Below are 27019 nucleotides of genomic sequence, written 5' to 3' on the forward strand. Positions count from 1 at the left end.
CTTGACCTTCCCAACCAATTACAGAGCTGTCTCCATGGCACTTTCCAAGGTGATAGCAAGTTCCCCCCTTCCTTGCCAGATCCTCAGTTGGACTATGTGGGCTAATGGGCTCTCAAGATGACCTTGGTGAGTAACTGTCAGTCAGGATGGGATGGCTGACATCTCCAAGAAGTCAGAATTCCAGAAGCTGAGAATTTTAGCTGGAATTTTCCTCTAAGATGGTTTCTTCCTTGACAATTGTCACCTTCATATTTCCATTTACACCACAGAAGTAGTTTCAAAATCAGACACACTTAAAAGCATATGCACACTCACTGCACTTTTTCAGGGAATTTATTTAAAAACAAATAAGTTACATTTCACAGAAATGATAAATCACTAACATGTAAACAGAACACTGTTTGATGTCAGATCTAAGGAATTTTAAATAATTTATCAACAAGATGAGTTAACCTTTCTGGGAGACAAGAATTAAATCACCAGCATGTGCATTGGTAAGGCACCGTGGGAAAAAAAGGATTGAATTCTATACTAGTCTGAAAGGAGTCTTTCATGGTAGTTTGTGCCATTTCTTCCACTTCACTAAAAGTTGTTCCCAATGGCCAGAATGTGGGATGTGGCATCAGGAAGCTGCAGCTAGAGTGAAGAAATTTGTGTTTTGTTCCTCTTGCACTTCTGATATGAGCCATGGAATTCATGCTAAGAGAGGGAGAGGGGTGATTTCTGTTTATTCCCTCTTCTCGTTCAAGTTCCAGTTCCACATGCTGCATGCCACAGAATTTCCAAGGATTCCCCAGTCCTAAGGAGTGGCTTTGCATGAAGCTCAGGGAGCTACAGTAGGGAAGAAAGTGTAGCAAAACTCAGTTTCACAAACTTGTTCCATTCAGGGTAGTATAAGATCCAACCCACAAATATGCATCAGAAGATGAGTTGTGGATATTCTGTTGGGAAAAAAATAAGTTTCTTCATACTGAAAACATTATTGAGCTACTGGTTCCTACTACAATGTTGGTTTAGAAAATGCACCACTCCCAGAAGAATGAACAGGAATTACTCAGTAAAATAGCAGGAAAAACTGATATAAATTGCAAAACCCAAACTCAATAAAACACGTAGCTAAATTTAAATAAACTTTATATGGTACTAAACTCATTCAAAGTGCTTTACGCGCCACTATTGTCTACTCAGATTGGCAGCAGTTCTTCAGGGTCTCAGGATGAGGTCTTTCACATTAGCTCTCACCTGATCCTTTGAACTGAAATTCTGGGATTGAAACTGAGACCTTCTGCATGCATATCAGATGTGATACCATGAACATTCCTCAACTTTAATCAGATTGTGAATTATGTGCCTTTGGGCAATCTACAGACCATTCATTTCACTATTCACATTATGGTTAAGGTTTTTCATCTACCATTTGCTTACTATATAGATCAGTTGAATTCAAAAACTTGTGGAGGTAATATTTTAATTATTTGAAATTATGACAAACAATTAAACTGTATTATTCCAGTTTCTGGATTACTTGCTGTCAATTCTATTGCAGCTGTACATGCAAGAAGTCTTCCTCTTGCACTGACAAATGCTAGTTTGGTGTAAGTGGTTAAGCAGTTCCAAAGCAAAGAAGGTAATTAGGCATCAGATAAAATGACACCTAATTTCACAATACCTGTACATACTTAATTTCTGTACCTAATGGACAAAATTTTGCCAGTTCTATAGACAATCATATAATTAGGAGTATCAGTTGCTCCCTCAACCAACCCTTTACCAGCAGCCTTACATTTTGTTATCAGTTAAAGTGTTTTTGTGGTATTCTTTGAAGTTAGAAAATCATACACTCAACATAAATGGGATTACTGCAGATTTAGCAATATAGCAAAGTGTCAAATTCAGTCTTGTCAGTTATTCACACACTATTATAGATAACAAAAAGGCTTCCTTTAAACAGACATTTTATTGCACAGATACAAACTCTCATTGCTGAGTACAAGAGCTGCAAACAATAAAACTCTGGCTTTGGATTCAGTGGAGTGATATCCACTCTGGCCTGCAGAGCTTCATGTCATATTTGGAATTGCTTATCAGGAGCACAATGAGGTATGAAGTAGCCCCAAGGGACTGGCGATTCATCTACTGTCCTCAAGAAGTCTCTGTAAGTTGCTCTGTATCTTTAAAAGGAAAAAGACAGAAATAAAAGGATTTGGAAAAATAAACTATAGCCACAATACAAGTGCTTCTACAATACATAAACAGCCCACTTCCACTGTTTATCTGAGCAGGAGCTTCCATGGGACCAAGCCTGATTAAATCTGTTTTAAGAGGTTGCGGATTAAGTTGCACAAAGCTGTATCTAACATGCTATCAATTCTATTGCAGCTGTACATGCAAGAAGTCTTCCTTTTGCACTGAGAAATGCCAGTTTGTTGTAAGTGGTTGAGTGTGTGGACTCTTTTCTGGGAGAATTGTGTTTGATTCTCCACTCCTCCACATGCACCTGCTGATGTGACCTTAAATCAGTCACAAGTTCTTACAGAGCTGTTCCTCTCAAGAGCAGTTCTAGGAGAGCTCTGTCAGCTTCACCTACCTCACAGGGTGTCTATTGTGGTGAGGGGAAGGGAAAGGAGATTGTAAACAGCTCTGAGACTCCTTTGGGTAGTGAAGGGTTGGGTATAAACCCAATCTCTTGTTCTCTATAGTTTTTCAGATCCTTCACATGATGGCAACAGCAGCAGCAACAACAACAGCATTACTCCCAGTTTACAAATTTAGTGTTAAATTCTGCACAGCACCAATATAAGGGGCTGGTGGAAGTCAATTTTTTTCTAGTATCCCCCTTCCCTCAGAAGTCACCTATGAAATATTATCCCTCTGCTATGATTTTTATGGCTTTTCTCTCCTCAACACATGTATGACTTTTCAATCATAGTGTCCCCACAGCATCACTTAGGTGATGGGGAAAGTGAAAAATTCACTTCTGCCCTTATGTTCATACTACTGAAAATTCAACCCCTTATTTATACATATGTTCCATAAAATTGGTTGGAATAGCTTGTATATAAGGAAAATAATGTCTGAACAAGAGCAAGCTTATTGAATAGTGCCTGAGATAAAGTGAGAGCAAGATTTTTGCCTGCCTATTCTCTAAGATCTTGAAACCTCTCCATAAGGTGGACCTAGTGGAGGATACTTCTGTGTCTGTAGTAGGGAACACACAGCAGAGGAGCAGCCAGTCTGTTCCAGAGTCACAGAAGTTTAAGAGCACTATGCAAACAGAAAAGGCAATGCAGAGACTAAATGGTTTCTATCACAAGTTTTTCCTTTAAGTAATGAGCATCCTATTGATAAAACTTCATGCATGGTTTGCATCATGAATTGTTAAGCAGTTCTAAAAAACTACAGCTGAGCATGCAATTTTATGACTGCTTCACCAACACATAAAACTGTGTGTGGATTCTAAACATGACCAGTGTGTGGGAGTAGGCCAAGTAGGCAACCACCTAGGGTGCCACCTACCCCACCAGGCACCCCCACTCCCCAAGCACAGTGTGTGTGCTCCTTGGAACCTGCCTTCCCCAATGGAAAGCAGGATCTATAGAGCACAGATGCTGCCCAGGCAGTTTTGCATTCCCCAGGTCTGTTACAGGCCTAGGAAATGTGAAAGTGGACAGAGCCTGCACAGTGTGCTTCTCACAGCCCAGCAGGGATAAATTAACCAGTTGTAAAAACTGAAGAGACAATTACAGTTTCTAAAAATTGGCTTCTGTTAAAGTTGTATGCTGCCACTCATCCTACTCTACTTTAACAGAGCCATGGGGTGGGAGCCATAACTCAGTGATAGAGCATCTTTCTTGCATGCACAAGGTCTTGTCATTGGCACCTCCAACTAAAAGGATCAAGTAGAAATGGTCATGTGAAGGTCTTGTCCCTGGGACCTCTAGCTAAAAGGATCAAGTAGTATTCTCACAATTTTTATTTCTTAATCTCACAATTTTTTTTAAAAAAAGAATTAAAATTTAAAATAAAAAACTAAATTAAAATGTAAATACGATAGTTTCAAGTTTCTTCATTTCTCCTACAATTCTGTTTTTTAAATTTCTGGGGGGGGGGGGGTGCTAGTGGGCAGCTCGCCTAGGACATCAAAAACCCTAGCACCGGCCCTTATCCTAAACAAACCTATACTTATCGCTTGCCACTTCGTTGGATCAGAATATATATATATTTGTCCATTCTGATCCAACGAAGTGGCAAGCGATAAGTATAGGTTTGTTTAGGATAAGGGCCGGTGCTAGGGTTTCTGATGTCCTAGGCGAGGTGCCCACTAGCACTATATGCCTCTTCTCAGGCTGTGCTAAACGCAACTGTGGAGCACCTCTGCTTTATTAGTACATTAAGGGAAAACAAAATCTAAAAGCATGTGCAAACACCAAAAAATAATACAGACTTGCATACATATTCAAATAGTGTGTGTCAGCACTTAACAGTTTCTGTTCTTTCAGGCATCACAACTGACTTAGACAGCGTCTCAGTCAGAATGTGGAGAAGGAAATAAAACAATCTCATATAAGGGTAAGAGGTAAGGCAGATGTGTGGTGGGCAACCTTTCAGTCATAATTATTGTTTTTCAGGGAGGATATGAATTTAGCCTAGTGAACATGAGCTCCCTGCCTAGTTTTAGCCTTCATTAAATCTCTCTGGTAGGGGTTAGCAATACATTTATTTCTGCAGTTAGCAAATGAACCAGAACAGATGCCATCTGCAGGGAGCAGACAACCAGACAAACAATGCTTTCAATAACAAGCAGCAGTAGGCAAGTCCTGTCAGCTAGAATTTCAGGACTGTTTGGAAAAAAGAATGAATGATTAAGAGGATTCCCTCCCCCATAAGACTTTGTCTGTCACATGAAACTCTAACAACTGCATCAGACACTGAAAAAAGGTTTAATATGGTATGTCTCAACTGTCCCCAAAGTCTCAATCTCACAGGGAACAGTAGCAGGTAAAGTGATCTCTTCAAGTTTCCTCACGACCACATCTGTTAAAAGCACTGGAAGCTGTGGTTCTGTTGGCATGGTTCATATGCTATGATTCCCCATGCATTCTCATTCATGGGAATAATCTGGGTGCTCTGCATGGGGATGTTCAGTAATGAGTGAGCTGGTACTAAGAAGTGGTTTTCAAAAATAATTCATCAAGGAGGGAGATTTTAGTGTTGAGGCTCCAGCTTGGGAAATACTAACAAGGAAAGTTAGGTGACTACTTTGGTACATGTGTGCATATGGATGCTCCATTAGGACTCTGCAGTTTGTTGTTGAATGAAGCTGCCTTACATGAAATTAGGCTGTTTGCTCCTTTAGTTCACCCTTGTCTGCTCTACCTGGCAATGACACTTTAGGTCTCACGGAGAGAAGTCTTTCTCAAAATCTGAGATCCTGTTAACTGGAGATGCCAGGGACTGAGACTAAAACCTTCTACATGCAAAGCAAGTAGGGTTTCCAGCTCTGGATTTGAGAATACCTGGAGATTTTGGGGATGGAGCTTGAGAAGGGTGGGGTTTGGGAAGGGGATGGACTTCAATGTGGTATAATGTCATAGAATTCACCTTGCACAGCAGCCATTTTCTCCAGATGAACTGGTCTCTATTGCCTGGTCAGTTGCAATAACTGGAGATCTCCAGCTACCATCTGGATACTGGCAACCTTAAAAGCAAGTATCCTGCTACAACATGGCCAGAGAATCATAAGGCCACCTTTATAAACATTAACTTCACTTTCCAATCCTTAATACTGTAATCCTATGCAGAGTGCTCCATTCTAAATTAACTATTTCAATGGGCTTAGACTGGAGGACCTCTGCACAGAACTGCACTGTTAGACTATCAAATAGCTGTTTTTCTATCCTTTGATGAATTTTTTTAGCCTAACGCATTTTTAGAGAATTATTGAACTATAACACACCTTTTCCAATTTGATAAGATTAGCCATTAGCTCCTCACAGAAACCAGCCATATTAAGATGCAGATGAGATTCCAAGTCTTCTTGAATTGGATGTCTGAAATGAAGAATGTGGGTGGGGAAAGGGAGAAGTAGGACAAATTGAAAATGAACAAATAGATAATTGGAGATGAGCAGGACTGACAAGGAACCAGAACTAGCAAAATTACTTAAGTGTTGCATTCCTGTATGCTCTGTTTCCACATGCTTGGTTACCATGGATCAGTTTGCTTAAGAACAAGGCAAAAGAAAAATAGCATCTACTGCACCCAAGTCACATAGCAGTCATCTTTTTGTTCCAGTATTGGGATATCTTGGAGGCTGATGCAATTTTGACTTTGCTGTTCAGGATGCCTTAATTTATTTTCCCCACAGAATGGGAAAGATAGCAACTAGACCCATACAAATTTGGGAGCTGCCACTGGACTCATGTACAACCGAAATCACATGGAAATGTTGTTTGTTTATTTATTTTGTTAATTTCTATTCCGCCCTATCCCATGAGTGGACTCAGGGTGGAGTACAACAAATTTAATCAGGTAACAATAGACAGTAGATAATTAACAACACATTTAGCAATTAAAACAATAAAAGCAATACAACAATTAAAATTATTCCAGTTCAGGTGGAAGACACACTAACCAAACCTTAATACAAACAGAGCTGGAACCAACGATACATCAATACATCAGTAGGTCCAATAGATGGAATACTGCAACAAGGGAGGTCAGACTTGATGTACTATGAACACCTGGTAGAACAGCTCTATTTTACAGGCCCTATGAAAAGGTAGTAGATCAGGTAGGACCCTGATCTCTAATGGGAGCATGTTCTATCAGACTGGAGCCAGGGCAGAAAAGGCCATGGTTCCAGTTGAGGCAACGAAATCACCAGAGGAAGCCGTGGAATCGTAAAGCTGTGATGAATAAAGAACAAAACTCATGGCTGTAATTACTAACAAGGTTAAATTATAATAAATAGATGAATCACATATGCTTGTGAAAGGTTTGACAAAAATTGTACAAATATATATATATGTTCACAAAGTGTGGCACACAAAAAAATTAGTCAATTACAATTCATTTCAATACATGACTCGCCAAAGTCCCGCTAAAAGCGAGAGAAAGACATTAAAAAAAATCAAAGTTCACTGCATTTTACACAAATTCATATTTGGGGCATAGCCCTTCTCTTGAATTGCTAGTGGAAATGAATGTATGAAGAACCCCACTAATTCTGATAATGGGGCTGCAGGCTGGAACTGGCTGTTTCACAGATAAGCTTCATCGGATGTTTGGATTGGGATATATAGGCTATATTTCATTTACATGCAGAATATAGACTTGACGAGTCATAGTGTGCTGGCTTCTTCCGGACTTTGAATTGTAATTGACTAATTTTTTTTGTGTGCCACACTTTGTGAATATGTGTGTGTGTGTGTGTGTGTGTGTGTGTGTGTGTGTGTGTGTGTGTATATATATATATATATATATATATATATATATATATATATAGTACAATTTTGTCAAACCTTGCACAAGCATATGTGATTCATCCAGTTGAGGCAAGGCAGACAACCTTCGGGCTGGGGTCAACTGGCAAATGATGATTGAGTGATTATAAAGTCCTTCAGGGCAAATATGGGGAAGGGTGGTCCTTCAGATACGTTGGTCCTGGCTTTAAATGTCAATATCAAAACCTTGAAGCAAATCCAGAACTTGACAGGTAGCCAGTGCAACTGGTATAGTGCTGGCCAGATGTTCGCCCATAGAGGCAATGCAGTTAGCAAGCATGCTGCTGTATTTTGCACCATCTGGAGTTTCTGAATTAGCCCCAAGGGCAAGCCCACATAGAGCAAGTTACAGTAATACAACCTGGAAGTGACCATTGCAGGAGTCACTGTAGCTAAATTCTGAGGGGAGAGACAGGATGCTAGTTGCCTGACCTGCCAAAGGTGGTAAAAGCAATCCAGTCCAGATCTGGCAACTGCAGTGACCTGGGCCTCCATAGAAAGTGAGGCATCCAGTGTTACTCCCAGACTCTTCAACTTCTGGACTGGTGTAAGTGGTTCACCATCCACATGTTGGTGCTGCCACATGTTGGTATTACTGCTATGATTTCTGTAATTATGTCAGCCTGAAAAGAGGTGTCATGATAACACACGTTGCAGCACTGAGGTAACAGTACTACATGGCAGTGCCAGTTCTCAAAACAGAGGCTCCATATAAATGTATGTATCTAGGCAGTGAGTACAGAAATGGCTGGGTGGGGAGGGGGATCAAAATCTATATGGAGTGAGCATGGTTTTCATTACAAATTGCTGTTTCTTGCATGTGATTTCTCCATGACCTTTGAGCTGAAATTGTGCATCTGTGTGATTGAACAAAATGGACTCTGCACAATGTCAATTTTTTCTTAGCAATTTTTTCCTGGTTGTTCTGTGGCACACTGGAATTTACAGTGCAATCCTATACAGAGTTATGTCTTTCTGGCCCACTGACTTCAATAGAAGGGTATAATTCCCTTGAGAATAGTGCTCCTAATAGATTAAACTTTCCCCATCACTTTAACTCCATGCTAAGAAATGATTAACTTGCTACTGAATATCAGGCTTTTATCAAAAGCACATACTATCAAAAATTCTGGCAACTTTATGGCAACGTTTGGACATCCTAAAAAACCAGAGTTCATGGCTTGATTAAACCCTGCTGTAATATGAAATCTGAATGCACACTGCCCAACATACTGCTCATGAGTTTTTAGACTGTGGGATAACCATGCATTGCTATAGGGTGCAATGTATGGACTGGAATTTTGATCTGTGGTGACAGATGATGATCAGCCCTTAATCTATACTATGACTGAATTTATCATTGATAAGGAAATATGTCAATGGTACAGTGACAAAATAAATAAATTTCAGACCAACATCACATATTTTGCCTTCTGAGTTCCAAAGCATTTTACATTTTCCAAAGCATTTTACATTTTCATGCATTTCCCTTTAATCATGATGAATGAATACTTTCAAATAGATTCTAACCTGTTAGGGGTTTTTTTGTTTAAAAGTCACAGGACTGAGTGAGAACAAGAGTACAGTTTTTGAGCTAGTTCCCATATATTATTCTACTAATTACCTTGCAATATGAATTTTGCCTCTCTATAGATTGCCAAATGGGAAACTTCATTAATGAGTGCTTTAAAGTGATAATTTGATGAAGAGGCAGAGCACAACTGTAGGGAAGGTGACCTTCATAACTCTCAAATAGCATATGGAAACATAATCCAGAAGGATGAATATTAAAGTGGAAAAAAACTAGAGGATTCCTTTAAAGAAAAAAAGTACACTTACTCATTAATATGTGAATCCACGAAGGATGCCATGGAACCAAGTTGCTCCTCTAGAATGTGGATTTTATATCTCATGTAGAATGTAGAGAAAATTAGTATACAAACACTATAGGAAAAGGATGGAAGAGAAAAAGGATATTTATGACTATTAGGCAAAACAGGGAGAAAATCGTCAGTTTTGGAAACATATTAAAGAGATTTAAGTCATGTTTTACATTAATTTAGCCATCTAACATTATTGAGGATTTAACATTTAAACCCCACCCCAACAAAGCCAATATATTTCAGTTTAAGAAAGAAAAGCTTGTCTCCGTGAAAAAGGCAGACTGTATGTGGATTTCAATGCAAATGATACAAAAACCCATATGGAAAACCAATTGTATGAATGCACCCAGACTTTCACTCTGTAGAACAGGTATCTCCAACATGGTACTCTAGACTTCCCAATCTCCAGGTCCCAACGGGGGATCCCCCGGTTTTACAGGCTTCCCCCCACCCCCAGCCAGCTGGCTAGTGGGGGAAGCCTCTCCCCCACAGCCATCATGTACCTCTAGAGCTCTGGCAGGTTTAGAAACCCGCAAACAGGTCCCGTTTTAAAATGCGTGTGTGTGCTTCTGTGTTTGTGTGCCTTTAAAGTTGAGCAGGAAGCAGGAAACAGGAAGCACTTTATGGGGAAGGGTCAGCAGCTGCTTCGTCAGAGCATAGCCCTTCTGTTTGTTTTGCTTTCGTTTTCAGAGCAAGTAAGTGTGTAAAAGAGAGCAGCTTGTAACCCCTGTACTTTTCAGATGCCATTGTGGAGGAACCAGACCCAGTAAGTGTGTGTGGGTGTGTGAAAGAGAGGGAGGGTTGCCAATCCCCAGGTGGGGGCTGGAGATTCCCCAGTTTGGAGGCCCTTCCCCCACTTTAGAAAGTGGTGGGGGGGGGGAGAGAAATGTCTACTGGGCACTCTATTATTCCCTATGGAGAATGATTCCCATAGGGAATAATGAGGAATTGATCGGTGGGTGTCTGGGGCTCTGGGGAGGGTGTTCGTTGAAGTAGAGGCATCAAATTTGCAGCATAGTAACTGATGCCTTCCTCAAAACACCCTCCAAGTTTAAAAAAGATTGGACTGGGGGGGGGCAATTCTATTAGCCTCCAAAGAAGGTGCCCCTATCCATTATTTCTAATAGAGGGAAGGCATTGAAAAGGTGTGCAGTCCCTTTCAATGTGATGGCCAGAACTCCCTTTGGAGTTCAGTTGTACTTGTTTCAACCTTGCTCATGGCTCCACCCCCAATGTCTCCTGGCCCCACCCCAAAGTACCCAGATATTTCTTGAATTAGACTTGGCAACTCTATGGTACCCGTGGCCACCAACATCTTTTCTGGCATCAGCCAAGTGTGTTTAGAAAGTGGGTAGGGCCAGCTGGGGCTTTTATCCAGCAGGGCTTCAGTTTGGCCACTGGAAATCTGATTTGCTGTGCAGATTTTTAAAAGTTGCTTCCACAGCAGCTGCCACAACAGTACAGTGATCCAGGGCTATAGCCAGCAGGGTGGGCACAGGCATGGTGCCCCCTATAGAATCTGCAGCACCCCCACCCAATCTTCCCTTTCAGGGGAATATTGGGTAGGGGGTGCTGCAGATTCTATGGGGGGCACTTCTCCTGTGCCCCCCTGCTGGCTACAGCCCTGCAGGGATCTTCACTGCTTGATGGAAGGTGTGTGTGAGAAAATATTTGTAAACAATATGTTCATGTTAAACAACATCCTGTTAAACAGAACTTCTGATTGAAATGTTTAAGAATTACAATAAGAATGATGCATGACTTCTGTCCTGACATTTTGAAGTTATCTCTGCTTCTTGAAGCAGCATTTTGTGCTTGGCTTCACCTCTTGTGGCAGCCATTTTGTGCTTGTGCCCATCATCTTATCTCAGGATTCCAAAAGTGTTCACAGGCTCACAACAGTTGGGGATCCCTGTTGCAGAAGATTCTGTTGAAGGGCTATTCTCATAGATGCTTGGACTCCTGACACAGAGAGAGACCCCACTATCTTATAGGATTTACTCTTTGATATTCTGCAATTCAAATTTAGCAATGCTGATTCATCTACATGCCACTAGGTTTGTGATGCTACTAGATGCTCCAATTTGGATTACCCCCCCCCCCCATTAATCTTTCCTAGATTAGCCTTCCAAATTTGGAAAATGTTTTTTGAAATTTCATAAGCCTATTACCTACAACATATAGCTCTGAGCAATTTAGAAAAGTCACATTTTCTCCTACCACTTCACACAATGGAAACATTTCATGTGGAATACATTCAGGTGGGTTTTTTTTTTTGGTATGCAATAAATAAGAAACAAGGACTACTAAACCACAGGAAGTCCAACTCTCAGAAAAATTTCCAATTTATACTAGCTCACACTGATTCCTCACCAGCACTTGCTCTACCCTTCTGCTTGAGCTGGCTCAAGTGATGGATTTCCCACCAGTTGATGAATGGGCACCTTTTGATCCATGGCTACCTCTCATTCCCTTTGCGGTGACTGGATCTCAAAAACAAAAACAAACAGATCCAGTCACTTCGAGGGGAATGGGAGGTAGCTGTGGATCAAAAGCTGTCATGCAGGAACTAGTGGGGAATTGATCGCTTGAGCCAGCTCAAGCTGAAGCCCAGGGGCGGAGCAACTGCTGGTGAAGAATCAGTCACAGTTTTTACTGTGAAGGTGCCCTTAGGCATATAGTGTGGAAGGGGATGGTTCATACTTACAGAATTGCATATAAAACAAGTATGTGGTTCACAGACAGAAGTTTTTGGTAATTCATTCTGTAGAAGAACCCAAGGATTCTTGGAGGAACTATAAATGAACAGAATATTTATGTCCATTGACCACTGAAATCTGAAAATAACATAACTGAACACACAACAGGAGATTATCAGACATTGGATTGGATACCACGGAGGATTTTTGGTGACGGATAGAGAGCTTTTCACCAATCCTCCAGTTTGGTGTAGTGGTTAAGTGTGCAGACTCTTATCTGGGAGAACCGGGTTTGATTCCCCACTCCTCCACTTGCACCTGCTAGCATGGCCTTGGATCAGCCATAGCTCTGGCAGAGGTTGTCCTTGAAAGGGCAGTTGCTGTGAGAGCCCTCTCCAGCCCCACCCACCTCACAGGGTGTCTGTTGTGGGGGAGGAAGGTAAAGGAGATTGTGAGCCGCTCTGAGACTCTTCGGAGTGGAGGGCAGGATATAAATCCAATATCATCATCTTCTTCTAATTACAGGCCTTCAATTTACCCCTCATGCTGTTCCTGGAGTATCCCTGTCCCCCAAATATACCATCTACGGGATGTGTACCATCTCTGGGTTGTGGATACAGTGGGAGTGGGAAATGAGGAAATTAGGATACTACCTTGTTAAGGCAAATAACATGTTGAAAAGATGGAAAGAAGGTTGATAAGTTTTTGTCTCCTATGAAACATGCATGTCTTCCATCTTAAATCAACTGAACATATTCCTAACAGTAACACCATCAGCTGTAAGCCAAAATGCCCTCAAAAGAGGTTGGGAGTTGACAGGTGGGCAACTTCGGCTCAAAAGGACCTAGAATCTATGTATATAGGATTCCACTGCCAGAAATTATTGCTAAACTTACCAAGGACACTAATTAAGTAAAACAATTATGAATTTATTACAGAAAATACAAGACAATGGATACATATAACACACATACAAACCTAATAAAAATAGAGAGAAATGCATAGAGGTAATACAAGGATGGACAAACAGGGTAATAATTACCGATCGTAGTCTTCAAGGAAGGCTCCAATGGTGACAAACAAGGACTATGGGGAAGGGGACCCTCAACTGGCCAAGAATCGGGGATGTATTTAAACAGAAGGAATGGGGTACTGCTAGATGCACACCTGTGGGGAATTGGGACTGTGGTTATAAGGACTACCTTGAGCCGTTAGGGGGTAGGAGGTACAGGGGCGGATGACAGGTGGTCAGCTGGTACATGATCTCAGAAAAAGCGGAGGCTCTGCAATGACCATAAGGGCTGGACTTGTGCGATAGCCAATAGCCAGTTTATTGGGGGCACCTGATTGGATGCCCATACCTGGCCAATGAGCAGACCTGGCCCTTGTTTCCTGATTGGACTTCCAGGTAACAATGGGCCAAAGGGGGAGGCTCCAGGATGACCATTAAGGGAAAGAATGGGTGAAATTATTGGGGTGGAAGTGATTAAAAGGCTATCAAAACTTATCTAAAAGGTGACAACAGACAGCCAAATTGCTACCTAAGGTAACACCCGATCTACGCAGAGAAGCTTGGCTCTCGATGAAGATGTTCTTCCTCTTCTTCATTCCTCTACTGGGACCATCCTTTGTCTTGGGTTCCGTTGGACAAAAACTTAGGCAGTCTGACAGGATCCATGCCTAAGATAAGCTTGATTGCCTTATGCATAGGTGACATCTGTTGAGTATGTGAGCCTCCTGCTTTGCTGTCATGGAGTCTGGCACTGCTGATGATGTTAGCCTACCGACATGGATTCTATGGTCAAGGCTGGAATCTGCTTGCCCAGACAGTTCCTGGCGGCGCAACTTCTTCCACTGCAATGGCCGAGATGGAGCACGCACAGAGCGGCTGGAAACCCATCTGTCCTCCTGGTTAGCACTCTTCCAGAGACACGGAGTGCTGCTGCAACATCGTGGCTGTTAGTACTTGTCACGGGCTGGGGCCGAGTCAGGCGAAGTCCAGGGTAAGTCCAAGGTCTGTAGCTGGTGAGCAAAGAGAGTCCGGTGCCCCAAAACCAAATCACAGTCCAGGTATCACAGGTCAGGGGTCCAGGGGCCGAAGTCGGGGGGTCCAGAAGTCAAAGCCAAAGTCAGGGGGTCCAGAAGCCAAAGTCAGGAGCCGAAGTGGATGCTAGAGCGTCAGGTAAGTGACTAGTTGCTTCCACAAAGCCTCCTCCCAAAGCTCACAGCTATATAGCCCTTTGCTGTCTGTTGCCCATTTGGGCTAAGTGCTGACTCAGAGGTTGGCCAGGATCCTGCTGAGACTCAAGCATCCTTACTCCTAGAAGAGCCAGGATCCTTTCAAAACTCAGGGCTCAGGGAGTGTCTTGCTCATGAGCGTGCCGCCCTCCTCCGATCCCTGAGGTCCTGACGAAGGCGGTCACGCACCCAAGCCACCCGAGAGGGCGAGGCTTGGGTCTTCTCCCACAGGAGGCAGGGGCACTGGTGCAGGTGGCCAGGGCACTGGTGCAGGTGGCAGGGGCACAGTTTCTTTGCAGGCTCAGCTTCTTCTGCGGGGTCCCCAGCACCCATGACAGTACTCACATAAGTCCCTTACATTCTGGTAGTGAAAACCCATGTTCTCTTGGCAGATGTGTGTGAGTTGAATCTCCAGGTACCCTGGCAACCAAATGGGTGACTACGATGTTCTGAAATTAGGGGTCTTTTTCTCACACAGCACTGGGCATAGGAACATATGAACATAAGAGAAGCCATGTTGGATCAGGCCAATGGCCCTTCCAATCCAACACTCTGTGTCACACAGAAGCAAAAAAACAAACAAAACAAAACCAAATGCCATCAAGAGGTGCACCAGTGGGGCTAGAAGCCCTTCCACTGTGCCCCCCCACAACACAAGAATACAGAGCATCGCTGCCCCAGACAGAGAGTTCCAATAATAAGCTGTGGCTAATAGCCACTGATGGACCTCTGCTCCGTATGCTTATCCATTTCCCTTTTGAAGCTGGCACTTATCTATAGGAAAGCTTTGACTAAAACTCCATAGTGTAAATTGATGAGCACTTGTTTAATGGGCTTCCCAGTCATGTGGGAGATATATACAAATCAATTTACAATTTGCATTATGAATTATATGCTGAAGGACACAGAGAAGAATTCTGGAAATATGTAAAACTGTTCTTGTACAATTGAAATAAAAAAGCTTACTTAAATCAACTAATCTTCCTCCTATCCTCCTATCCACTCAGATCATTGGTTGATCGCTCAGTATGGCATACTCTGATTGTTAATCATTTTTAAGGAGTCAGAGAAAGGACTTTCCCAACATTTTGTAAGCATTTGTGCATGTCATATCCCTCTCCTCTAGAAGTTAAACCTCCTAGCATAATGCTAGTGTCAAAGGTGGACTCAGAACCTGGGGGGGGGGGGATGTATGCACCTGGACCAATTCCTGACTAGCAGTTGCTCTACCCCTGGGCTTTTCCCGTTTCAAGTGATCAATTCTCCACCAGTTGCTGCACGGGCACATTTTGATCTGCAGCTCTCTCCAATTTCCTTAGCAGTTTCTAGCTTTTTTTTTGGGGGGGGGGGAGAGCAAGAAACTATGAGATAAATTAGAAGGACCCATGGCTGCCACTGCAGGGAAACAGCTTTCGGAACAAATAGCACAATTTCAGGCTTTAATGATGCAATCTCAGAACAAGATAGAGGAAACTGTTGCTGAGATAAAAAATGAAGTTAGTCAGATAAACAAGGAACTGCAAGATATTAGGCAGCTGGCCAACAAAGCAGATAAGGCAGCTTCAACAAATAAGAAGGACATAGTTCATTTAAAGGAACAGATTAAAAGCCTCTCTGACAGAGCAAGAAGGGCTAACCTTATCGTCCATGGTATTTCAGAAGACATTGACTCACGACACTTGGAAAACGGGATAATAAATTGGCTTTCAGAATAGCAAACAGGTGTTATGATTAATGCTGACCAGGTTGAAAGAGTTCATAGGCTTAGAACCAGAAGATCAGGAGGAGATCCTAGACCAGTGATTGTTAAATTTACAAGAGAAAAAGTGCAGCAGCAAGTGTTTTTGGCTTTAAAGAAGAAGAAGGGACTGGAATTTAAAGGGAAAAGGGTATATGTGAGACAAGACTTTTGCAGTGAGACACTGGAAGAAAAAAGACAAATGAAGCCATTTGCAGATAAACTCTTTCAGAACAAGATATTGTTTACATGGGCTTACCCAGCCACTATTGTAATCTATAAAGAAGGCAAAAGACTCACAGCAAGGAACCCAGCTGAAGCAAAGAAACTCTTGGCTGAATCGGGTATCTAGATGGACGCCATTAGAAACGTTGATGGAAGGAGATAAGGAGCATAGGTGGAGCGAACTACTTAAGGCTAAAGGATTTAGAAGGGTCGAAGATTTGTTAATACTAGATAAGTTAAAACCATTACATGAGTTTCAAGAAGTCGTAGGAATACAATACTGGCTTAAGGCTATAGGATTGTATACTAAAGTTAAGAAGGAAGGGGAGAAGAGTAATTTAAATGAAGAAGAACCTATGGAAAAGTTTTACAAATTAATGGGCAAAACAAAAAAAGGATTAGTAGGCATCCTATACAGGAGTATGAATTCAGGCAACGAAGGAGCAATAAGCTACCTTCAACTGTCATGGAGTTTAGAAGGCCAAATAACGAAACGAATAGGGGAGAAGATAATGGAAGGTTTAAAAAAAGTTAAGATACATAAGGTTAGAGAAATGGAATTGAAATTTTTTACCAAATGGTATAGAACTCCAGCTACTTTAGCCAATATGTTTCCTGGGTTGAGCCCTAAGTGTTGGCACTGTAAGAAAGAGAAGGGATGGTATACCCACATGTGGTGGGAGTGCCCTGAGGCCAAGAAACTATGGGATATGGTAGTGGGAATGATAAAGAAATTCTTTCAGGTAGAGCCAAGAATTAACTTTGAACTAATGCAGATGACTTTATTAGGGAATGAAAAAATAGGGAAGAATAATCAAGATTTACTAAAAGCAATGATATCAGCGGGTAAAGCGGTAATAGCGGCAGGATGGAAGGATAAAAGTAAATGGAAGGAAAGAACTTGGCATAACTATCTCTTTGATTTTGTCCAGTCAGATATAGCTGCTACAAGAAGCTATATGTCGCAAGAAGAATCATGGGAGGAAAGAAGATCAAGAATCAAAGAAAAGTGGCAGACCTATCTGAAATGGGCGAAGGAAGAAAGGAGAGTGGACATTCAGTGGAAGCTTCAAGTCCTTTGTCCCTGGCTGGAAGAAGAAGAAGAAGAAGATATTGGATTTATATCCCGCCCTCCACTCCGAAGAGTCTCAGAGCGGCTCACAATCTCCTTTACCTTCCTCCCCCACAACAGACACCCTGTGAGGTGGGTGGGGCTGGAGAGGGCTCTCACAGCAGCTGCCCTTTCAAGGACAACCTCTGCCAGGGCTATGGCTGACCCAAGGCCATTTCAGCAGGTGCAAGTGGAGGAGTGGGGAATCAAACCCGGTTCTCCCAGATAAGAGTCCGCACACTTAACCACTACACCAAACTGGCTGTATAGACTAAGGGGGGTGGGTTGGGGAAAAATGTAAAATGGATATCAGAAATCATGTAGAGAAATGGATAATGTATAATAATAATAAAAATATACATTGGAAAATAAATTAGAAGGACCCATGAATCAAAATGTGCCCATGCAGCAACTGGTGAGGAATTGCTTGCTTGAGCCAGTGAAAGCAGAAGCCTGAGGGTGAGCAACTGCTAGTGAGGAATCAGTCCTGGTTTCTTTTGCCAGTCTTTTTCTTTTCTTTATGATGCAACTGGTGGAGAATGGCTGGAAACATCTGCAGTATTCTCACCGGCATTCATCCTGACCTCTTTCCAAGACTGTACAGTATGCTACACGTGTTCCCTTACTGTTTGCAGCTTATTAGGAGGAGCTGCCTCAGCTGTCTTTGTAGTCCTGCTCTATCCCTTTAGCTAGTCAAGGATACCGCTGATAAATTGCAAGGGTGGTAGTGTCCCATTAAAAAGCAGCCCACAGCTGCAGCTCAAGTGAGCAGTGACCTCTTCTCCCTCCTGTGGCAGCCTGCTGGTAAGATCAAGTATTCCTGTTGTGTCCTAGGTTCAAATGGAGAGCTGTTACTTTTGGAGGGACACAGGGTTCCGTAGAGCCCGCTTCGGCCCAGCAGGAGGAGACCCCCGACCGCGCAGCTGAACCCAGGTCTCCCGGGGCCGCCGTCCCAGATGTCTCCAGCTCTGCAGCCGCGGAACCACCAACCGAGTCAGAACGCCCAGTCCCCTCAGAGCTCCGACGCTCGACACGAGACCGCCGCCCTCCGGCATATCTCCAGGACTATGTCACCTGATAGCTGGAACTATGGGGGGAGGGGTGTTGTGTCCTAGGTTCAAATGGAGAACTGTTACTTTTGGAGGGAAGCTGAACAAGCCAAGCTTGTACTCCACACCAGGGTTCCAGAGAAGGCCTAAGCGTGCCCAATCAGGGGAAGGATTGAAACATAAGTAGCCAATCAACATCTAGGCTCATACTGTACCCTGATAGGCCCTTAGGCCTCTGTAAATAGCCAATCCATGTACATAGTTAAGGTCCAATCAGAAGGGGGCAAGAATTGTATAAAGGAGCGGGAGGTTTGAATAGAACTCAGTCTGTGTTGGTGTTCCTGAAGTAAAGCTTGCTGAAATCACTCTCCGACTCTGGTCTCTTACTGCGTCAACCCCAGTACTTTACAATTCCCCTAGCCCTAGACACATTTGTTGTCTACGATTTCTTTAACTGTAGGTGCTAGGGATCAAACTGGAATGTTCTGCATGCAAAGGAAGTGTTCTGCCACTCATCTGCAACTCCTTCCATGCTTATCACAGTCTCTCTGTTAGCATATGGAGACCCTCAGCTATAATTAAATGAAAGCACAGCTGGGGAAAAGCTTCCAATTCCAGTATGTGAGCTAGGTCTGCTGAAGGATGAGAAACCAGAAGACACCAAACTCTTGCTCATTTATTCTATATAAAAAACATGCAGCTGTCCCTCAGTGCTTTACTTTCCTTCCTGCTTCAATTCCCAGGCTCTATTAATTTTTTTTGGATATGCTACCATCTTTCCCACCATTCCAAATGTTGGCCTCTAAAAATAAATAACAAGTTTATCAATGCACATCTTAATTGCATCTCTGCTGCTTATTGCACAAACTGGGGTTGGCATGCAAATATGGAGATGAATGCAAAAGAACTGAGAGAAGAAAGCAAATCCACCCTGCCCCTTAACCCAAAGCTGGATCTAGTTTATTTACCATTGCAAGAAACATTCTTGAGTTTACCATCACACAAACATTTTGAGTGTACATCTGCATAGGCAGGTGATCCCTCTGCCTTGGAAGCTTTCAGATGAGTCTTGGTGTCAACAGCATGGTAATCTGACAGAAACAAAAATGTAAAACTACAAGTAAAGCATGCTCAATTTAGATAATTATTTTGCACAAAGAGCAACCTAGCCTCATTGCATTTATATTACTTTTGCTACTGTTCCAATAAGATGCATTGTGTTTAGGAATGGATTTCTCTGGTAATCGGAATTAGGGAATATGGTGTTCAGTGACAGTATATTCCTTTTATGTACTTTGCATAATTCAGCACATTATTTCAGCAAAAAAAGGTTTCATTACCATATTTTGAAATGCAAAAAAGGGACATATTTCCCAACTATTTCAAACAAGTAATCACTGTGAAAAATCTCATTTTAAATTTTAGCTCTGGTAATTGCTACTAACTAGGAATATTCCTAACCTTCCAATTCCAAAAAGGGACATTTTCATCAGCTTTTTAAAAAGAACCCAAAATGATGGACACACAAAAAGAGGACATCTGGTAAGACAACCCTGCTTCATTAGATTCTGCAACATTTGCAGGAAGCAAGTTTTTAAAAGTGATGATTTATTAATGAAGATATAGATCTAAGAAGTAAAGTTTTTAACATATTGTATCCAAGTTCTCCCATCCCCCCAAAGGTTGCCTGGAGTGGGTCATATGGACTATATGACTCCATTCTTGTTCCACTTATACTGTCTTGTTCCAGCTGTATTGGGTCCCCATTCAAGGTGCTGGAATTGACCTTTAAAGCCATATACAGTTTAAAAACTGCCTACACCCATATCAGCCTACTCAACCACAATGGTCATCCTCAAAGACCCTTCTTTATGTGCCCCTGCTGCCTGAGGCTAGATGGGCAGCAACCCAAGAAGGGATCTTCTCAGCTGTGGTGCCAAAACTTTGGTTCTCCCTCCCCCAGAAGCTTAATTTGTCTCCCTCAATTGTCTTCCACCAGCAAGTGAAGACTTTTTTGTTTTGTTTGGTGTTCCCTTATTAACTATCACTGGCCCTCCTCCTTGCTTGTATCCTCAGTGTTTATACATTTATGTTTTATTTAATTGTTTTATATATTTTTATCAGTATTTAAAAATTGTTTTGATTGTTTTCTGACTTGGGGACCCTAAAATGGGTGGAAATGCAGCATACAAATGTTTTAAGTAAATATTACAAAAATGATTAATGAGAACCTACACCTGCCCCTCAAAACAGTATTTTATCTTAACCTTGAACATGTTCCAGTTCTGGAGTCTGAGAACCAGTACTGCTAGATTCTTCCATTTCCTGCCTCCGCTGCCGAATGATGCCATCCAGTTCAGAATAATTTGCACTGAAGTCCTAAGGAGAAGATGCATCAGAAATGCCAGCCATGACTGAAGGGCATGTTAGCTAGGTCCCCTGTGCCTTCAGTGATTCACAACAGTAAGAGACTCTCAGCTTATCTGAGACAATATAGTTCGGTGAACAGAAAAATAGTGGTATGGGTGTGGAAGACTTAAACACCAGTCTCATGAAGCTCAGCAGATATCCTTCATCAAGTCTCACTCTTTCAACCTAATGTAGTTTTAAATTTTTTATAATTAATCTCATATGTTTAAAGAAAAGAAATACTGCAGCTGTGTTTGCTTTGAAGAAGTTGCAAACCTGCCTGGAAGAAGTCACTTGAAATAATTCATTGTGTCAGATAAACTGCAGTTCACTTCTCTAATCTGAGGGACTGAATATTCTGAATAAGTGTTGCAAACCTATAAAATACAAATAAACCTTCAGAGGTTTGTATTTGTGAATGCATGTGTGTAGCAACTCATGCAACCTCAAGGGAGGCAACTTGTAGGCCTGGGAAAAGCTCAACTCTAGTAAAATGTGATCTATCATTTGAAATTTATAAAGACAGAAGTCTACAAAAAGGATGATCTAAATCAGGGCTGTCAAACATGTGGCCCAAGGGCCGGATCAGGCCCCCAGAGGGCTCCTATTGGGCCCACAAGTAACTCACTGTCATCTGCTTCCTTCCTTCTCTCTCTCTTGTTTCCTTCTGCATCACAGCTTGCTTTTTCTAGGCTTGCTCAATTGCACAGGAGCTACAGAGCAAAGCCTCTATTTTCTCCACTGGCTGACCAGCACATAAGCAATTTATGTACTAAAGCTCTCAATCCACAGCCATTTCATATTTTCCTCTGGATCTTAGGCTCAAAGCATTGACCATGAGATTTCTGTAATGAATGAAACTAAATTAAAAGTAGGTTTGCAACTTACGGACACACACCTGAACAATACTTGAACAGCATACTCAAAATAGCTACAGCACAGCCATTGTCTCCAGATTTTGATGCAATAATTCAGAGCAAGAGGTGTCAATTATCAGAAACTGTTAACTAAACAAAATATTGCAAGAGAGCTAATCTTTTAAGCATATTTTAAGTTTTTGGTTTTTTGTTTTTTTAAAATCTTTAATTGTGTTTGTCTTTGTCGTTTATAAAGTTTACATCTCTGCTACCTGGCATGACATTTTATGACACACATGGTCCGGCCTGACAAGGTCTCATTTATGTCAGATCTGGCCCTCATGAGTTCAACACCCCTGAAAAATAGTGCAACAAATCCATGTGTCCCAAGTAAGCCAGGCTGGAGCTCAGTGCCTGGTATGTGCAGTTCAGGGATTTCCAATTAAGTACTGCAGAATATTTTTTATCCACATATACTTAGCTGGTCTCTTTGCCAGAACAAATGGTTAATGGGTATGTGTGAAAACTGGAGAAACAAGTGCTTTTTCTATACTCTGATGGAGAACATTCTGTTCCTGATAAAAAATATGAGTATCATTTGAAAGTTCACATGCTCCTAATGAAGTAAGCTTCAATTGAAAAGCCACATCATGATTTTTCATCTAATTTTCTAATGCAAGCATGGTAATATTTCATTCTCTGATCTCTCATCTTTCTTGAAGCTAGTTTTCTGTTCTCAATTAATATTACGTTAATACAGATCGATTCCTCACTAGCAATTGATCTGCCTCCAGGCTTCTGCTTTCCTGAAAGCAATCAATCAATTCCTCACCAGTTGCGGTGCAGGCGCATTTCTATTCACAGTTCCCTCCAATTTCCCTTGCAGTTTCCTGCTCTGTTTTTTTTTGGGGATTTTTTTAGATCTGGAAGCTGTGAGGAAAATTGGAGGGAGCCATGAGTCAAAATGCAGCCACACAGTGACTAGTGGGGAATCGATTGCTTGTTCCAAGGAAAGCAGAAGCCCGGGGGCAGAGTAAATGCTAGTGAGGAATCAGTCATAGTGTTGTCATTCATGGGGAAATCAGACTCTTACATCTTGTTCTCTACTTTTAGGAACAATCAAGGCTGTATGCCCTCAAAATACTTTGGTTTATCTTACCAACAGTCCTGTGAGGCAAATTGAGAAAATGTAATGTGCTAATAGTTGTCCATGGCTGAATATAATTATATTCATGGAATATAATTCTACCAAACTCATAACCAATACACTGTTCAATGTGCTACAATAACCTATGCTACCAGTTAAGATCACAATGGGGGATTGGTGTTCCCATTATTATCCCATTGCAAATATTACTCTTGAGGGGTGGTAAGGATACTTGTGTACAGAGAAACCAGCTCTAACCAATAAATAGGCAGTGGCATTTTGCACCAATTGAAGTTTGTGATTTGTCTTCAAGAGCAGTCTTGTCCAATGTTTCCTGTAAGCTGTAGAGTCTTGTGAGCAAAAATTCTACTCTGTGAGCTACTGGCATTAAAGTTGTGAGCTACTCAGGGCTTTTTTTGTAGAAAAAGCCCAGCAGGAACTCATTTGCATATTATGCCACACCCTCTGACGCCACCACTGTTTCACAAAGGGCTTTTTTGTAGAAAAATCCCAGCAGGAACTCACATGCATATTAGGCAACACCCCCTTTCACCAAGCCAGCTAGAACTGTGCGTTCCTGATCCAAAAAAGCCCTGGAGCTACTGCATAAATTAGTGTGCTCTGGGGTTATCCTTCCTGAGATAAGTTAAAAATGTGTGAGCTGGAGGCTAAAAATCTATGAGTTAGCTCATGCTAACTCAGCTTAGAGGGAACACTGGTCCTGTCCCGTGTAAAGCGGATTACAATAGTCAACAGTGTGATGTTGTCATGTCTCATATTAAGTCCTTCTGCATCTTACAACATCTTCACACTGGGATATTAAGCCTCTTGGTAACTATAAAATGTAAAGCAGCTCATTTTTTCAAGTGTTCTGTGCTGTTTGTCATAGGCATCATAGTTCTCTGTGATTAAATACAACCCTTTTCTAATCATTAAGCCAAGAGCTCTGAAGGAAAGGTAGAGACTCAGATCCCCTGGTTTATATCCAGACTCTGCATAGTATTCCTTATTGATTCTGTGACTGCTCACTCATGTATCACATGTACAGACAGATTTCTTTGGCAACTGCTAGGTTACTTCTTTTCTTGCAGGGAGCTTTAGATAGCCACAATGATCTAAAACATGCCCCCCTCAAGAAATGTAACTATGATAAAAATCTGCACTAAGGATTTTGTATACATATTTCAAAACTAATAATTTTATTTAACAGTATTTTAACTTACACAAATTTCTTTAAAAATCCATGTTATTCATAAAATAAGAAAATTACCAAAGGTAAGGTTGTAGGGCGATCAGCTCTGAAGCTGTTTTCTGGAGAAGAAGGACTGGGACTGTTTCCAACACTCACATCCTAAAAATACAGTGTTAAAATAATACTTATTGATCAACTAACAACACATTACAAATGAAGAGAAACAATATACAAAGCATACACACAAAAAGAGCAGTCAGTACATACCTCTAAGTGCTGGCAAACAGACTTTAATAATTTGTAAGCTGTGTCTCTGGAGAGAAAAGAGACGAACATATACTGAAAAGAAAACAATCAATAATTATTGTTCAGTGACCTCCAGATTTTATCTTACCAATATTACTATCGTAAATTATAATAAAAGCTGAATGTGTTGGCTCGATCCTCAATTTTTATTGGATGTTGTGGCTACCACAGGAGTGGCCTTGCACTCTGTCTGTCACCACTTCCCCCTGTTGAACATATGAACATATGAAGCTGCCTTATACTGAATCAGACCCTTGGTCCATCAAAGTCAGTATTGTCTTCTCAGACTGGCAGCGGCTCTCCAGGGTCTCAAGCTGAGGTTTTTCACACCTATTTGCCTGGACCCTTTTTTGGAGATGCCAGGGATTGAACCTAAGACCTTCTGCTTCCCAAGCAGATGCTCTACCACTGAGCCACCATCCCTCCCTGTTATTGGATAGCCTTGCTATGGCCCGCCTACTGCAGGCCCTGTCAAGCCAGTACCCCATCCGTTAGCCTCTGACCTCTAACAAAGACAGTTGTCTGCTGAGAGGTTCTCCTGGAACCTTGCTGATTACTACTGCCTTTCCTCAGTCCATTTCCCCGCCCCAAAACAATGCTGACACTGTTTTGCCACCTCCATCTAACACTGCCCGCCAAAGCTGCACTCACCCAGTACGCTCCGCCCGCCCCTACAGTCTGGGAGGTGAGGTATTTATATTTACAAATATGTCAGAAAATCCTCATGGGGCAGTATTCCACCTCTTCGTTTACAGCACAGTCTGTGGTTGAATGCAGTGTGAATTAATATCATGTGACGCACATACTTGCTTAAGTAACATTGAACATCATTTAATAACTATATATATGGAAGGAAACTCTGACAGAAACCAGGAAAGTTCCATCACAACGGGGGGGAGGAGCAGTTCAGCAGAGCAGATAAACAGGCTCTCTATACTCTATATTCTCTATACTCAAGCCCTCTTTCCATCTGCAAATAGTCTTCACTCTTTCTATTCAAATTAGGCTACAATGGGCTGCTTACTTTAAGAGGCAGGAAGCCATTTAAAGGTTCCCTTTCACCCCCCCTCCCACATGCAAGTGGGAGGGGGTGAAAGGCAGGTTTCTAATGGCTGCCTGCCTGCTTGCCTGTCTTCCTGTCACTTTTATGTCTCTCTGTCTTCCTTCCTTCCCCTTTATTTTATTCCTTTCTTCCAAACGTTAACGTAACTTACTTCATAAGAACATAAGAGAAACCACGTTGGATCAGGCCAATGGCCCATCCAGTCCAACACACTGTATCACACAGTGGCCAAAATACACACACACACACACACACTGTGGCTAATAGCCACTGATGGACCTGTGCTCCATATTATTATCCAATCCCCTCTCGAAGCTGGCTATGCTTGTAGCTGCCACCACCTCCTGCAGCAGTGAATTCCACATGTTAATCACCCTTTGGGTGAAGAAGTACTTCCTTTTATCCATTTTAACCTGACTGCTCAGCAATTTCATCAAATGCCCACGAGTTCTTGTATTGTGAGAAAAGGACTTCTTTCTCCATTTTCTCCATCCCATGCATAATCTTGTAAACCTCTATCATGTCACCCCGCAGTCGACGTATCTCCAAGTTAAAGAGCCCCAAGCGTTTTAACCTTTCTTCATAGGGAAAGTGTTCCAACCCTTTAATCATTCTAATTGCCCTTTTCTGGACTTTTTACAATGCTATAATATCCTTTTTGAGGTGCAGTGACCGAATTGCACGCAGTATTCCAAATGAGACCGCACCATCGATTTATACAAGGGCATTATGATACTGGCTGATTTGTTTTCAATTCCCTTCCAAATAATTCCCAGCATGGCGCTGGCCTTTTTTATTGCAATCGCCCACTGTCTTGACATTTTCAGTGAGCTATCTACTATGACCCCAAGATATCTTTCTTGGTCAGTCTCTGCTAGTTCACACCCCATCAACTTGCATTTGTAGCTGGGATTCTTGGCCCCAATGTGCATTACTTTGCACTTGGCCACATTGAACCTCATTGCCATGTTGACGCCCACTCACCCAGCCTCAAAAGATCCCTTTGGAGTGCCTCACAATCCTCTCTGGTTCTCACCACCCTGAACAATTTAGTGTCATCTGCAAACTTGACCACTTCACTGCTTACTCCCAACTCCAGATAATTAATGAACAAGTTAAAGAGCATGGGACCCAGTACTGAACCCTGTGGCACCCCACTGCTTACCATCTTCCACTGCGAAGATTGCCCATTTATACTCACTCTTTGCTTGCTATTAATTAGCCAGTTTTTGATCCACAAGAGGACCTGTCCTTTTACTCCATGACTCTCAAGCTTACTAAGGAGTCTTTGATGAGGAACTTTATCAAAAGCTTTCTGGAAGACAAGGTAAACAACATCTATTGGGTCCCCTTTGTCCACATGTTTGTTCACCCCCTCAAAGAACTGTAACAGGTTAGTGAGGCAAGATCTTCCCTTACAGAACCCATGCTGAGTGTTCCTCAATAACCTGTGTTCGTGAACGTGTCTATTCATTCTGTCCTTGACAATGGTTTCTACCAACTTTCCCGGTATTGAAGTCAGACTGACTGGCCTGTAATTTCCTGGATCTCCTCTGGAACCCTTTTTAAAGATGGGGTTGACATTTGCTACCTTCCA

The 27019-nt window shown here is 42.0% G+C and overlaps 1 protein-coding gene across 3 annotated transcripts in view; it reads right to left on the bottom strand.

Annotated features, from left to right (window-relative positions):
• Positions 1-315: 315 nt before the first annotated feature.
• Positions 316-27019, bottom strand: part of GRAMD2B (GRAM domain containing 2B) — a 132311-nt gene continuing 105607 nt past the window's right edge. For 2 of the 3 annotated variants that reach the window (XM_060235521.1, XM_060235522.1), the window contains exons 7-14: positions 24321-24392; positions 24132-24212; positions 20716-20827; positions 19417-19539; positions 12096-12183; positions 9345-9449; positions 5957-6050; positions 316-2171 (exon numbers count right to left, since the gene is read on the bottom strand). In XM_060235521.1, the coding sequence (XP_060091504.1) occupies positions 2130-2171; positions 5957-6050; positions 9345-9449; positions 12096-12183; positions 19417-19539; positions 20716-20827; positions 24132-24212; positions 24321-24392 (717 nt within the window). In that variant the 3' untranslated portion in view covers positions 316-2129. Of the gene's footprint in view, positions 2172-5956; positions 6051-9064; positions 9450-12095; positions 12184-19416; positions 19540-20715; positions 20828-24131; positions 24213-24320; positions 24393-27019 lie in introns of those variants that run through there. The other variant, XM_060235523.1, reaches the window with a different exon arrangement.

Source organism: Heteronotia binoei, chromosome 4 (assembly GCF_032191835.1).
Source record: "Heteronotia binoei isolate CCM8104 ecotype False Entrance Well chromosome 4, APGP_CSIRO_Hbin_v1, whole genome shotgun sequence".
NCBI classification, from domain to species: domain Eukaryota; kingdom Metazoa; phylum Chordata; class Lepidosauria; order Squamata; family Gekkonidae; genus Heteronotia; species Heteronotia binoei.